This window comes from Bufo gargarizans, chromosome 2 (assembly GCF_014858855.1).
Source record: "Bufo gargarizans isolate SCDJY-AF-19 chromosome 2, ASM1485885v1, whole genome shotgun sequence".
In the NCBI taxonomy this organism is placed as follows: domain Eukaryota; kingdom Metazoa; phylum Chordata; class Amphibia; order Anura; family Bufonidae; genus Bufo; species Bufo gargarizans.
Genome location: NC_058081.1, coordinates 701358026 through 701373942, shown reverse-complemented (window position 1 = coordinate 701373942; position 15917 = coordinate 701358026). Strand labels below are relative to the sequence as shown.

The 15917-nt window shown below is 48.0% G+C and overlaps 1 protein-coding gene across 2 annotated transcripts in view; it reads left to right on the top strand.

Annotated features, from left to right (window-relative positions):
• Positions 1 to 247: 247 nt before the first annotated feature.
• LOC122929030 (RAP1 GTPase activating protein) overlaps positions 248 to 15917 on the top strand; it is a 73493-nt gene continuing 57823 nt past the window's right edge. For both annotated transcript variants that reach the window (XM_044282456.1, XM_044282455.1), the window contains exons 1-2: positions 248 to 315; positions 6327 to 6362. In XM_044282456.1, the coding sequence (XP_044138391.1) occupies positions 272 to 315; positions 6327 to 6362 (80 nt within the window). In that variant the 5' untranslated portion in view covers positions 248 to 271. The remainder of the gene's footprint in view (positions 316 to 6326; positions 6363 to 15917) is intronic.

Genomic DNA, 15917 nt, shown 5'->3' with positions numbered 1-15917 from the left:
CCACAACGCACTGCGCCGACAGCAGTCCGCCCCATGTCTTCCGCCGCCGTGTGTGAACGCAGCCTGAACCAAACTAATCGCCTGATCAATAATCAGTGCTGGAGGAATCTGGGGCGCAACTCTCTGTCCCCCCCCCCCCCCTCACACACACAGCTGGACCCACAGGAAGGAGATGGAGGGGGGGGGGGGGGGGGAGGTCCCAGCTGTCAGCGACGAGCACAGAGCTGGGGCTTGCCTTCAGTCACAGGGCGCAGCGCCACCGAGCACCACCATGAACCACAGGAAGAGGAGTTTCACGTTTGGGGGTTACACGGGGTAAGTGTGGCCAAGACCCCCGACCACAGCGAAGACTATTAACTCTTCAGGAACCAGAGCATCTCCAGGATAACGTGCAAATATCCTGCAGATTATTACACCAATGACCTCTCTAGAAACCTGCAGAACATTGCTCTGTCCCTCTCTACCTCCTGACAGATACATAGTTATCTATTCTGCAGATTATTACACCACTGACCTCTCTAGAGTCTGCAGAACATTGCTCTGTCCCCTCTAACTTCGGACAGATACATAGTGATATATCCTGCAGATTATTACACCAGTGACCTCTCTAGAGATCTGCAGAGCATTGCTCTGTCTTCTCTCCCTCCTGACGGATACATAGTGATATATTCTGCAGATTATTACACCACTAGCCTCTGCAGAGTCTGCAGAACGTTGCTCTTATCTGTTAATGCTGTGTGTTTGTGTGTGGGGTACAGTTAGAATTTAGACATAACAGGTTATTTCTTCATCCAGAACTTGTGAAATAGACAAGAAAAGAAAGCGCGAGAAGTCAGAACGTCCTGAAATCAGACTTCAGACCTGGAGATTTCCCATGATCCTCTCTGTGTGTGACCCCAGCAACCAATCACAGGACAGCTTTCATTTTTTAAACACAGAATATGAAATGAAACCTGGGCTCTGATTGGTTGCTACTGGCAACAGAGGCCTCTTTACTTTCTGTCACTTTCATAAATCCCCCTTTTAGCTTCCCTCTGTCGCTTCTCAAATTTTGGGGAGTTTTATGGAACATCTAGACATCTCTCGCTCTCGTCCTCAACTCAAATCTTCTGTTCATTTCTGTCTTATACAGATAATTAACCCCTGAGTGACAACGCGATAACTGGAAAAATGTCTAAAAATGCACGGGACATCCAGAGACTGCTCTCTCCCCGCCTCAGGAGAAAGCAAGTACAATGTGAGGAATAAAGGGGTATTCCCACCTCAGACATGGATGGTTTATTGCTAGGATATGCCATCAATGTCAGGTAGCTGCGGGTCCCTCCTCTAGGACCCGTTCCTTTCTCCAGAACTGGGCCCCTGAAGTGAAGAAGAGCATGCTGCTCGGGTATTTTTCGGAAGTCCCATAGCGGTGAATGGAGACGTAGATGGGACTGCATGAAATCGCCCAAGCAGCGCTGGTCTATTTTCGGAGCTCCTATGGTGGTCAATATCGGGTGGTTGCGCATGCGCTTCTGTTCTCCGTTCACTTCGAGGTGGGACCCGCACCTATCTAACAATCCTTGCAATATACCATCAGTGTCTGAGATGAGCCAACCCCCTTTAAGGGTCCATACACACGACCGCCTCCATATTACCGATCCGCAAAACACGGACAACAGCAGCGCGTTTACCACATTTTCCAGTCCTGCACATTCCACCCTGTGTTAGAAATGCCAATTCTTGTCTGTTTTGCGTTTCTAACACAGGGTGGAATGTGCAGGACTGGAAAATGTGGTAAACGCGCTGCTGTTGTCCGTGTTTTGCGGATCGATAATATGGAGGCGGTCGTGTGAATGGACCCTTAAAGGGGGTTGGCTCATCTCAGACACTGATGGTATATTGAAAAGATTGTTGTCACTCAGGGATTAATTCTATCACTAAAATAAAAAAGCGGATCGGATACGGAACAAAAATACGGTTGTGTGAATGGGACCTAATTCCTCACCTCTTTAAGGCTGCCGTACACATCAGATAAACAGGACAGGACGACTACCTAATGGGTGTCTAGACCTCCCAACGGCAGATGTCAGGAGAGATGAGGATCAGGCAGCTGGGTTTCAACATGCCTGATCTTTTTGTCCTTGGGGAGATGAGGTGTCAATGGCAGCGGCTTTTTCCCTTCTCCCCATTCAGGACATTGCACTGCTCAGCCGACTGAGCATGCATGTGTATGAGGTGCAGGAGAGATGGCTGTCGGGGAACCATTAATCCCTCTAATCAGGAAATTGTTAGTTCAGCCACTGCCTGGCATATTCCCGGGTTGCCCTTACCGCTGTGTCACCCAGCTTTCCTGGGCTCCTGCATGGTACATTTAGCTATTCAGACGCCATTTGTGATTGCCCGTCGCTGTTCTCATCATATCCATGTACCCAGCAGTAAGGGGGGGTGAACATATTCATTGTCCAGATTACAAGGATTAGTAGCGAGACGGGGGTCTTATCAGCGAGCGAGTCTCCCACGGACGTGGCCTCTAATGATGAGCGCGGTGGCAGACTGGGCTTAACTCTCCTCATATCAGGGCACGGCTTAGGAAAGTAGGGCAGGAGCGGTGTGGGCACCACAGGGCATTTGTTTCCTTCTCTAGCTCCCTGACATCATTACACCACATCTGTCCTGTGCCCCGGGCACCTGCCGTTTCTTTATGCTGCGCCATTAAAATCTTGGCCGTATCCAGCTCGGGAGACATGCCGGGGTGGCGGAGCTGCAGAGACGTGAGTCTGGGGGGGGAGCGGGTAGTCCAGGTCTGTGCTGCCTTCGCCAAGATGAAGTGCAAAAGTTCTGAGACTTTCTTATCCACTTCTTGTTTCAGTTTTTCACTCTTGCCAATATCTCTGCTTGCTGTCGGTGAATGGGGAAACTGCAGTGACCTTAAACTTCTCACCGTCACGAGTTTGCTATAATATATAGTTTCCGACAAGCCACAGTGAGGATAACACATCCCCCCTGTCCCGTTTGTAACAATGTATCAGTGCAGGCAAAATGGATCAGTCTGTTACCCTCACAGAGGATTGGCTAGACTGAAGAGATTGTACCAAATCCACAGCTGTGCGGAGGACGAGGTCAGGACCAGTTTCCGTTTGAATGTTTCCATTCACTGACAACGAGCAGAGATTGTCGAAACGGCACAGGCCAGCTGAAAGTTGCAGGGCTTTTCCTTCATGTTGACATGGGACTGCACCGGTTGGCATCTCTAATGATGACCGTTTCACAATTGTTCTCTGTTATCAGCATGTCCTGGTGAGAAGGTCGGCGTCCCGTGAATTTGGAGTCCTGCTCCTGCCTGATCCCTCCGCAACTGCAGGTGGTTTAAAGGGCATCTGTCAGCAGATTTGTCCCTATGACACCGGCTGACCTGTTACATGTGCGCTTGGCAGCTGAAGGCATCTGTGTTGGTCCCATGTTTCTGTGTGCCCGCATTACTGAGAAAAATGATGTTTTAATATATGCAAATGAGACTCTAGGAGCAACGGGGGCGTTGCCGTTACACCTAGAGGTTCAATTCTCTCTGCAGCTTTTCTGCCCTTTGATGGGACCAGGCATGATGACATTTTCACTGCCTGGCCCTGTCAATCAAAGTACAGAGGGCGTGGCAGGTGCAGAGAGAGCTGAGCCTCTAAGTGTAATGGCAACGCCCCCGTTGCTCCTAGAGGTTCATTTGAATATATTAAAACATCATCTTTCTCAGCAATGCAGGCACATATGAACATGGGACCAACACAGATGCCTTCAGCTGCCAAGCTCACATGTAACAGGTCAGCCAGTGTCAAAGGTACAAATCTGCTGACAAATGTCCATCAGGTTGGTAAATTCGGGGCATCTAGACCCTTCCCTACGAATGCCCCAACTCCATCCACCTTACGGGCAGGGCTATTGGTATCCCTGACCATTTTCAGCCCGGAAAATGGTGGAATTTGTTAGGACTGACAAATTAGGGACAGTTGGCAACTATGCATTAGCATTTAGCATGTCACCAATCCACAGTGCACCCACAGCCGATGCCAACCATCTACCAGGCTGAGGGTATGTTCACACAGCAAAATCCATGGCAGACAGATAAGGTCATTTTTGGTGGCAGATTTCTAATTGGGTGGTGGTTTTAGAGGAGTTTTTAAAAGCATTTTAGAAGTTTTTGGTTGAGGATTTGGAGGAGTTTTTGTTGGCGCTTTTCTACAGTTTTTGGTGGCAGAAACGCTGCCAAAGTTTTTTTTTTTGTTTCCCCATTGATCTTAATGAAAAAACACTCTCATGCCACTTCTGAAGCGGATATTGTGGCGTATTATTATTATTTTTTTTTTAAATTGATGTCAATAGGTGGCGTTTTGATAGCGGATTCTGCAACAGATTCTATGACAGATTTTAATCATTTGAATATACCCTGAGGATACTAGGCCCCTGGATATCTGCTCCGGAGGACAGACAGTGTGATCTCCATAACAAGCAATTTATGTAAGCTGGGCCCTCTGCTACACTGATTTCTACAGGGGGCGGGGCTGTGACAACTATTCAGACATGGTATAGAGCCTGGTTGTCGGCAGTGATAGATGAATAGCTGCTACTGTAGTATTAGTGCAGTGCCCCAGAGGATGACTGCAAAGGGTCAATTACTGATAGAAGGGTTCATTTAATGTTGCTGAATTAAATGTGTGATTGCCTGCTAAAGCCCTTATTTCTATATGCACAATGTATAGCTAATAGCAATGTATGAGCAATAAATTATTAAAACTGACAGATTGGTTAGGTTACCAGGGTGGTGGACCAGGGTCCAACCCTAGTTATTTAATTGAAGTCTTAAACCGCCCATTTATATATATTCAATAGCTGTCGGACGAATGATTGCTTCAGAACAGAAGGGTGGGGCATGTTGGATTTCAGGTGTTTAGCAGCAGCTTTCCCCCCTCTCCCTTCACAATAAAAGTTGAGTTAGTTGTTGGCCAGCTATTATCTCATGTTTATGGTCGGCTTAGGAGTCCAGTGGGCGGTCCTACTCTTTAATTGGCAGCTATCTCTCTAATCATGCTCATACATAGAAGGCTGTCAATCACTGATAGGACCACCCACTGGACTTCTAAGCCTGGAGTGATATCAGCCCTGCTTTAGGCAAGGTCCCCCATAGGCTTTCCCCTCCTAATTTTGTCACCGCGCCCTCCTCCCACCCCTGTTTTCCGTAGATGCGTGTTTATTCTGTGTTTTCTTTAGATTTTAATAGTAGTCGTTCCTGTGAAATCTATTCTGATAAGGCTACATGCACACGAACGTTGTTTGTTTCCGTGTCCGTTCCGTTTTTTTTGGCGAATAGGATGCGTACCCATTCCTTTCAATGGGTGCGCAAAAAATGCGGACAGCACACCGTGTGCTGTTCGCATCAGTATGTCCGTTCCGTAGCCCCGCAAAAAAAAATAGAACATGTCCTAATCTTGTCCGTTTTCAGGCATTGTTACAATGGATCTGCAAAAAAAAAATAAAACGGATGGCATGCGGATGTCATTTATTTTTAATTTTTTTGGGGCGGATCCGCAATTAGCAGACCACAAAACACATACGGTCGTGTGCATGTAGCCTAATAGTGACATCCAGGAACCGCTGCCCCATTATAACATTATATTGTCACAAGGAGTGTGTGTGCAGTCTTGGCCCAGGACGTCCTAAACTGTAAAGGAGATAAATGAGACGTCGGCACATTAGTTGCCTGGATACTCATCTGATTCTGGGAATTATGATGCATCTGATAATAGACAGGCGGAAGGAAAAGAAATCAGTCTCCCAGTGTCATCTGCACCTGGCTATGCAGCTGCTGGAGATGAGCTATATGGGATCAGGTGATCTCTTTACGATGATGATCCCCAGGGATCCCACTGGACATAGATCTCCACTGTGGACAACAGAGACATTCAGATCTGACATTTTAAGTACTTGTTCTAACCCTAAATTACTGATGATGCCCCAGAGTATTTACAGAAATCTCCACTGTACCAACCAATGAAAAAGCCTCTCACTGTGATTGGCTTAGATTTTTCCTTCCCATGTAGCTCCTCCCCTGAGGATCCAGTCTGAATCTTTTTTTTCCCTCCCCATGCAGCTCCTCCCCTGAGGATCCAGACTGATAGTGGCCGTCTCAGGATCACCTAATTTAGGGTCATTGTGTTATTGCTTTGGTGCCTGATGTGATGTGTGAGTGCAGGCGATCTGATCTGCCCCATGTGATGCAGATCTGGGGTGGGGGGTTCCACTTTGGGTTTAGTGTTTGTTACCCTGGACTGATCACTTTGCCTTCTTCTTCCTCACAGGCTGGATCAGTCAGCTGTCTCCCAGAGACGCCTTCGGTGAGTCACCTAATCGCTGCCGTCATTATCGTAGTCGTCGTTGACATTGTTATGTTAAAAAGCTGCAGGGTTATATAACACAACGTGCAGAAGGTTATAATCTCCGAGGAAATCTGCGTCATACATTATATACAGATAATGAGAGATGGTAATGTTATATGGAGAGCTGAACTATTCTGCAGACTGTATCACGCATGAGAGGCTTAAGACTGCATTAGACAGCCCGATTCAGCCGGCGATTGTCTGGAAGGAAGCGTTCCTTCCCGGCAATCGCCCGCTTGCTGGTGGAGGAGACCTCTGCTATTACATGCAATGATCTCCTCCACAGCATGGGGAGGAGCGATCGTTATACCATCGCTCGTCCCCATGCTGACCAGTTGTGATTAGACACCACGATCTGCCGCCGGCAAACGATCATTTTTAAACCTGTCAAAAGATTTGGATTGCCCGATCAGCGAGCATTTGCTCATTCATAGGGTAATCGGCGGCAGTATTACACTGCCAGATCATTGCTAACGAGAGTTCATACGAACTTTCGTTAGCAATGATTGGCCCGACAACGGTGTAATACAGTCTTTAGATACACTGCTCAGTAGATAGTATCACATGTGATAGGATTAGATACCGTGGCTCAGCAGACAGTATCACACATGCTAGGATTAGATACAGCAAACAATATCAGATGTGATAGGATTAGATACAGCAGACAGTATCAGACATGAGATGCTTAGGTGCAAAGCTCAGTAGATAGTATCACACGTGATAGGTTAGATACAGCGGCTCTGCAGACCATATCACACATGGTAGGATTGGATACAGCAGACAGTATCACACATGATAGAAATGGATACAGCGGCTCAGCAGACAGTATCACACATGATTGAATTGGATACAGCGGCTCAGCAGACAGTATCACACATGATAGGATCGGATACAGCGGCTCAGAAGACAGTATGATAAATGTAGACAGATACAACTGAGTAGACAGTATCAGACATAATAGGATTAGATACAGCAGACGGTATCACACATTATAGGATAAGATGCAGCCGCTCCGCATAGAATCACATGCAATACCAGGCTTAGATACACAGCAGCTCAGCAGACAGTATCACACTCTATAGGTTTAGATACACAGTTCAGCAGACAGAAGCATACATCAGACAATATGACACATACAGACAGCGGCTCAGCCGATAGTATCTCACACAATAGGCTTAGATACACCACCTCGGCAGTCAGTATCACGCATGATACATGTTTGTAGGGCCCTCTACCTCCTGGTCTTGGACTTTTAACCTGAGGCTGTGGTTCTGTGTATCCCTCTGGGGGTGAGGGTCGAAAGTTTAGTGATTTGGGTTCTATAAGTCATTGCATTTGGCTTCTGGAAGCTTCTGTGAAGTCTTGGGATGAGGTGACCTGTTATTGGAGGTTTGGGGTCCACCACAATACAGTGAGACATTGCTTCTGAAGCCGTCTTATGAGGTAGCTCTTGGCTTCTGTTGAGGGTTCTGAAGACCTCTGAGGATGTGAACCCTACTGATGAAGTTCTTGGGTTCTGTCTTGAGTAAACATCTTGGCTTTTGTAAGTGTCTACAGAGGTTCTTGCGGTTGGAGAGCCCAAGTCTCAGATTCTCAGCTGTTTCCCCAGGTGGGGTATGATCTAATCCCTAAAGTGGGGGCTTTGATCAGTTCCTCAGATTGTAGTCAGTACAGGGTGCCCCCGCTAGCTCTCAATACCATATAATGGGTATCTGCGCAGGAGATTGATGTCCGTGGGTGCCACCTGATGGGCCGGTATTATAGAGATAACCTCGGGGTGACCCCCAACATCATGGAGGCTTTCCTGTTTCGTGGTCCGGGGAAGCCATCAGAGGCTTGGGATCTTGTATCTCTGATATGGACAGTGGGACCCTTCTTGCTGCGAGGTGACTTTTCATGGGCCCCATTATAAGCTAATAGGGAAATTTGGGCACCTCTGGTAACTGTGGTACGACATATCCAGCAGAACATTTGTGGCGTTTGTTATAAATTTTGGAAAATTTAACATGAAAGCAAACGATTACCAAATGTTACTGTGAGAATCCATGCTATCTCCTATACTATTGTTGAATCATATGATGTCTTATGCTCCAGTCACATCCAAAGCTGCACTGGTGTGTGCAAGCTCACAGGTTGTACGACCTCATATTTCACTACTACCCCCAGCAGGTTCAGTGTTATTACAGAGTGTGCTCTCCTATGGTGCATTCAATTTAATTAAAATTAAAGTAGTCAAAAAACCCAACATGTACTACAGCACAATCCACCAGAACTGTGGCTCTGGATGTGACTGGAGTACAAGCCATGATGTCGCAACATATGTTACTGGAGTAAAAAACATGGTCTCACAGCAGACTTGTCACCGCAGCTCTGGATGTGTCTAGCGTATTAGACATGATCTGACAACAGGAAGCTGCAGCTCTGGAAGTGACTGCAGTATGAAACATAATATTCCAACAGCATTTGTGATTGCACCTCTGGAAGTGACTGGAGTATAAGATTATGTAGCATCAGAATAATAATTGTAATGTGATTGGAGTATGGGGCATGCTGTAACAGCAGTATTCTGAATGCAGCTCTGGATGTGACTAGAGTACCAGACACGCTATAAGAGCAGAATAATGACTGCAGCTGTGGGTGTGACTCGCATATAAGACATGATGTAAGAATAGAATAGTGAATGCAGCTCTGGATGTGTCTGGTGTATAAGACCTAATGGAGTTCTGGATCAGGACAAGGTCAGTAATGGAACACGGACGGTAACCGTATTTTGTGGATCCGCAAAATGCATATAGTCATGTGCACGAGGCCTAAGGCCCGTTGCAGACGAGCGTTCCTCCGGCAGCGAGTCCGCCAAGTAGCTCCCAGCCTGACCTCCCAGCTGCTGCCGGGGGGTCACATAGCATTATATTGATTTATGATGCTATGTAATCCTAAGGGCTTGTTCACGCGACCGTGTGAAGCCCCTGCCCGTGCTGTGGACCGCAAACTGCAGTCGCATGGGGATCCCAGACCCATCCACTTGAATGGGTCCGCGATCCGTCCATTCCGCAAAAAGATAGAGCAAGTTAACGGAACAGAACCCCAGAAAGAACTCTGTCGTGCTTCCGTAATGTTCAGTTCCGTGCTTCAGTTCCGCATCTCCGGATTTGCAGACCCATTGAAGTGAAGGTCAGGCCGGGTGCTGCAATATGGAATCGCTGCGGGAGGAACGCTTGTGTGCAAGGGGCCTAAGGGATTTTAAGGGTCCATCCACACGTCCATAATTTTCTTTTCCAGATTTGTGGATTTGTGTTCCCACAAAAACCTTCAGTTTGTTAAGGGGTACTCCCATCCTGGGCACATGTGGATGATAGATGAGGGCTCTGAAGGTGCGGACCTGCACCTATCGGGGAACAGGGTCCCCTCAGCGATGGTGGAGAGACCTCCGTGTGTGACGCTTATAGGAGTCCTGGATAGAGATGTGCGCCACATTGTGTAGTCTGATACTGATGGTGACAGGCAGGGTGCAGTCATATGGATGATGAGAGTTGTATAATACTCTCACCAGCGCATTATAGGGATGGCGAGGGTCATCTTCTCTCCTGTTTGTGTAGACTGCCCCAGCAGATCTGTATGTAATACATTGCATGGCAGACCATCTCTTAACACTCATTAAAATTGTGTAACGGGTAAGTGGGTGTGAGGATGGCACAATGTGATGGGTATGTTTGTGTGAGGCTGGCAAGCATGATGGATATGTGTGTGAGGATGGCACATTGTGATGGGTATGTGTGTGTGTGTGAGGCTGGCACAGAGTGATGGGTATTTGGGTGCAAGGCGAGCTTACCCTGATTGGTGTGTGGGTTGCCACAGTATAATGGGCATGTGTGTTTGGTGGGCACAGCATAATAGGTATGTGTGTATGGTGGGCACAGCATAATGTGTGTGTGTGTGTGGTGGGCACGGCATAGTGGGTATGTGTGTGTGGTGGGCACAGCATAATGGGTATGTGGTGGGCACAGCATAATGGGTATGTGTGTGTGATGGGTACAGTTTAATGGGTATATGTGTGTGTGGTGGGCACAACATGATGGATCAGTGTATGGGGCTGGGTAGCAGTGGATAGTGACATACTGGTGCCACTGGAATGCTGCCTCTCTCCCATGGAAAGCTGGGTGAGGGAGAAAAGTCTGGGAAAGTTGGGTTTTCCTCTGTTCATCAGGCAGGTGGATGATGAGAACTGGTAAATGTGGGCTGAGCTCTTCCAACTCCCAGTCTGGGGAAGACACGGGGGGTGCTGAGGCCTGGGAGAGCCGCAGCACCAGATGTATTGTATGAACTGTGACTTGTGTTTGGGGAGTTGGGTGGTAGACCCGGGGCCTGTTAGTGAGGGACAAGGTGGTGTTTAGTTAGCGGCCCGATGGCCTAGGATTAGTATTGTACCCCACAAGAGATAATAAACCTGCTTGCGGCCAGTTCACACCCCAATCTTTGGTGTTGCAGTCGCTTCTTGAGGTGTCAACCACCTAAACTGAGAAGATGGCGTTGTCACAGAGCTAAGTGACCCCAATTGTCACAGCATGATGGGCATGTCTATGGGGTTGGCACAGTGATGGTATAATGATATGGTGTGTGTGTGTGTGGGGGGGGGGGGGGGGTGTGATGGTGTTGTGTCAGCCCTGCCCTCGCTGTATCTCCCGATGTCGGGTCGATTCATGGTTGGTACCTAATCTGCCAGTCATCTGATAGTGGAGGAGATGGTCCTGGGATGACATGGGAGGGGAGGGGGGCTCTTTAGTGATCCCAAGGTCTGAATCTGTCTAAAAATCATGGACAGACAACATTTGTATATTCTGTGCTGTTACATAGGACTGCATGTGACAGCTACTACATTATCTGTACTAAGAGAGCTATCATCGTGTTATCTGTGGTGTTACATAGGACTGCAGGTGACATCTACTACATTATCTGTTATCTGCGGCGTTACATAGGACTGCAGGTGACATGTACTGCATTATCTGTACTGAGAGAGTTATCGCTGTTATCTGTGGTGTTACATGGGACTGCAGGTGACATCTACTACATTATCTGTACCCAAAGAGCTATCACTGTGTTATCTGTGGTGTTACATAGGACTGCAGGTAACCTATACTACATTATCTGCACTAAGAGAGTTATCATAGTGGTATCTGTGGTGTTACATGGGACTGTAGGTGACATCTACTACATCATCTGTATTAAGAGAGCTATCACTGTGTTATCTGTGGTATTACATAGGACTGCAGGTAACCTCTACTACATCATCTGTACTGAGAGAGTTATCACTGTGTTATCTGTGGTGTTACATAGAACTGCAGGTAACATCTACTACATTATCTGCACTAAGAGAGTTATCGCAGTGGAATCTTGGTCACCTGGTGTTACATGGCGCTTCACATGCGGTGACCACCAGGTGGCGCACGGTGATCAGGGGCTGCATAGTATGAAAGCTCTGGGTGTCAGATATGGGGCTGTTGGTACCAGGGTGAGATGAGGTGTAATGTGCAGCTCTGCTGATCTGGGGAGGACAAACAGGAGAGCAGGAAAGGCACCTAATAAGGTTTCCTGGTGTGAAGGGGTTAATACGGGGGCTGCCTAGTAGAGTCGTGCAGTAGATTATAATGCCTATGTAGAGAGTTTGACACCTGACAATGTTGTTATTTTAATTTGGAGTCATAGCCGCGTTCACCGGTGGATTGTGGGAAATGATGTGGGTGAGATCCTTGGGGCGCGTGCTGGCACGATCTGTTTTCTCCAGTTTTGTGGATCCCGGGCTCCACACGGTGCAGGATACTCTGATACGCAGCCGGACCCCTTTATTAGAGGGTTAGATACTCCTGGACTTTTACATCGCTTGTGTATTTTCGTCTTTGAGGAGGGGAGGGTTACATGAGGGGGTCCACACATCCCGGCTGAGAGTTTTGTTGCCAGCTTTTAGATACTAACATTCCCATTAGTGAATTTTGCAGATTTGGAGAATTCGGGATGCTTAGCGACCACTTGACTGCAATACACGTACCAGAGTGGTCACAGGAAGTTCTATCTGCGGTACAATAGTGTCCCACAATGCAGTACAGTAGACTGCCTCTACATGCTCCACAGGCTGGTATGATCTGCTGTACAATATACTGCCTCTTCATGCTGCACAGACGCCTATGATCAGCTGTACTGTAGACTGCCTTTCCATGCTGCACGGGCTCGTATGAGCTGCTGTACAGTAGACTGCCTCTCCATGCTGCACGGGCTCGTATGAGCTGCTGTACAGTAGACTGCCTCTCCATGCTGCACGGGCTCGTATGAGCTGCTGTACAATATACTGCCTCTCCATGCTGCACAGGCTCGTATGAGCTGCTGTACAGTAGACTGCCTCTCCATGCTGCACGGGCTCGTATGAGCTGCTGTACAGTAGACTGCCTTTCCATGCTGCACAGACTGGTATGATCTGCTGTACATTAGACTGCCTCTCTATGCTGCATGGGCTTGTATAGTCTGCTGTACAGTAGACTGCCTCTCTATGCTGCATGGGCTTGTATAGTCTGCTGTACAGTAGACTGCCTCTCCATGCTGCATGGGCTTGTATGGTCTGCTGTACAGTAGACTGCCTCTCCATGCTGCACGGGCTTGTATGATCTGCTCTACAGTAGACTGCCTCTCCATGCTGCACAGGCTTGTATGATCTGCTGTACATTAGACGGCCTCTATGCTGCATGGGCTTGTATGGTCTGCTGTACAGTAGACTGCCTCTCCATGCTGCACAGGCTCGTATGATCTGCTCTACAGTAGACTGCCTCTCCATGCTGCACGGGCTCATATGAGCTGCTGTACAGTAGACTGCCTCTCCATGCTGCACAGGCTCGTATGATCTGCTATACAGTAGACTGCCTCTCCATGCTGCACAGGCTCGTATGATCTGCTCTACAGTAGACTGCCTCTCCATGCTGCACAGGCTCGTATGATCTGCTCTACAGTAGACTACCTCCAAGTGATGCATGGGCTCGTATGATCTGCTGTACAGTAGACTGCCTCCAAGTGATGCATGGGCTCGTATGATCTGCTGTACAGTAGACTGCCTCCAAGTGATGCATGGGCTCGTATGATCTGCTGTACAGTAGACTGCCTCCAAGTGATGCACAGGCTGGTATGTTCTGCTGGAGGTAGCGGGATTGTGATGGAAATCTGACTAAGGCCTCATGCACACAACTGTTGTGTGTTTTGCGTTCCGCAAATTGCGGATCCCCAAAACACGGATGTCGCCTGTGTGTGTTCCGCAATTTGTGGAACGGTGCGGACAGCCATTAATATAACTGCCTATTCTTGTCCGCAAAACGGACAAGAATAGGACAGGTTATATTTTTTTTGCGGACCGCGGAGCAACGGATGCGGAAAGCACACAGAGTGCTGTCCGCATCCAAGCTGCAAATACTGCGGCTCAGATGCGGACCAAAACAACGGTCGTGTGCATGAGGCCTAAGGGGAAATAGTGCAAGAACAGAAAAATCATCAGAGGGGAAAGGAAAGATGGCAGATGAGAGGGAGCAGTCATCTTGAATATCCAGACACCCCACATTAACCTCTTTCTAAGGGGCTCATTCAGACGGCCGTATGCTGTCCGCAAAAATGGATAGCATTCAGTATTTTTGCGGACCCGTAGACTTCAATGGGGCCATGTCCTGATTTTCACGGACAAGTATAGGACAGGTTTCATTTGTTTTGTGGAACCGTGGAATAGAAAAGGCCCCCATAGAAGTGAATGGGTCAGCATCTAATCCGCAAAAAAAACGGATCCGCATTTTTGCGGATAGCATACTGCCGTCTGAATGAGCCCTTATGCAAATCTTGTGGTACTTACAAAAAGCGGGCAGAGTATGGGTAGGGGGGCCATAGGTGTCAAAGTGAGGGAGAAGGGAAAAATTAAAAAAACTTTAATGCAAAACAGCACATGCAACAAGATTTACTACATTTGTACTCTAGAAAAATGGCATGCGCCAATTATATTTTCCCTGCCCTTTAGTGTGGCAGCGCTCTGAAGGGGGAAAAATAATACTTTCTTCTCCAGACGCCATTCCGTTCCCAATAGCGGACAATATCTTGCTGGCCTTTGTGGCAGCAGACTGGCATTATATGCTAGGATTGCACCCAAATCCTTCTCCATTGTCGACTCGCCCAATTGTGATTCACCTTACATTTGTCAATCTTGAACATCATCTGACAAGCTGCCAGTATATCTAGGTCGCCCACCCTTTAGTGTGGGAGGAAACCGGAGAACCCGATGGAAACCCACGTGAACTCGGGGAGAATGTACAAACTCCATGCAGATGTTGCCCTTGGTCAGATTGGAACTTCGAGGACCCCAGCGCTGACCACTGAGCCACCATGCTGCAAATCTTCGGAGATCTGTCATCCATGAATACAGAAAAAGTCCAACATCTGCACCATTCATAAACAGGATAAACCGTGATGGTGCCAGTAGAAACCCCTGGGTCCACCACTCGTAACACTAGTCTAGTCAGAATGTGGTCCCCATATGACTACTCTTTGAAGGCAGTCGTTAAGGCACATTTGGACCATCTAGTGCAGGGATGGCCAACCTGAGGCTCTCCAGCTGTTGCAAAACTACAACTCCGAGCGTGCCCAGACTGCCTACAGCTATCCGCCTACAGCAGGGCATGGTGGGAGTTGTAGTTTTACAACAGCTGAAGAGCCACAGGTTGGTCATCCCTGATCTAGTGCCCAGGAATCCGGAATCTGCCATTGTTCTCCATCTATTTTTGGTTTTACGCTTTGGGTAGCATCTGGTATTCTCCAGGCATTTGTTCAATACATGGAGGACTATGGCTTTGGGTTCCATAAAAATCTTCACGCATCACATTATCGTTCCTAGTGGCGCCATATTTGATCTTCTGACGACACTTTCTCGGTGTCCGCGTCCAGCCGTTCTGCTGCAGAGACTGATGCCTTCCTGTCAGTCAGAAGATTCATCTTCATTATGGATTAGATTTTCACACTTTCTCCTGAAGGTGGGAAAATGACCGTCCTGCAGATGCTGAGGCGGCTCCGGAGCTGAGAGGGGTCACGTCGCTCGCCTTGGCTTGTTGTCGGGGGGCAGTGGAGGCTCCCTGTTTTTTATTTCACATAATGTACAAAGAAGTCGGCGCCGGGCACCCCGCTGTGCTCGTAATCGCCGGCTCCTTCTGTGAGGCTTTAATCCGGTTACTATGACAACATGTAAATTCCACCCCCCCCCCCACCCCAGGGGGAGACACTTGACAAAAATCCTTGGTTATTGAAAAAGCGGGATGATATGGAGAAACGCAGATGAGACGCGGGTGCCGTCACTGCACCACAGCACGTCATCGGGACAGGTCTGAGTAGTTTTGCTCACGCGTTAGTCTGAGAAATATTGCGCTACTTAGGCTCTGCCCAATCCGACTGTGAACAACCGCCATTGCACCTGAACTGACCCTATCCGTTATGCTTTCCGCCGGAAAGAGA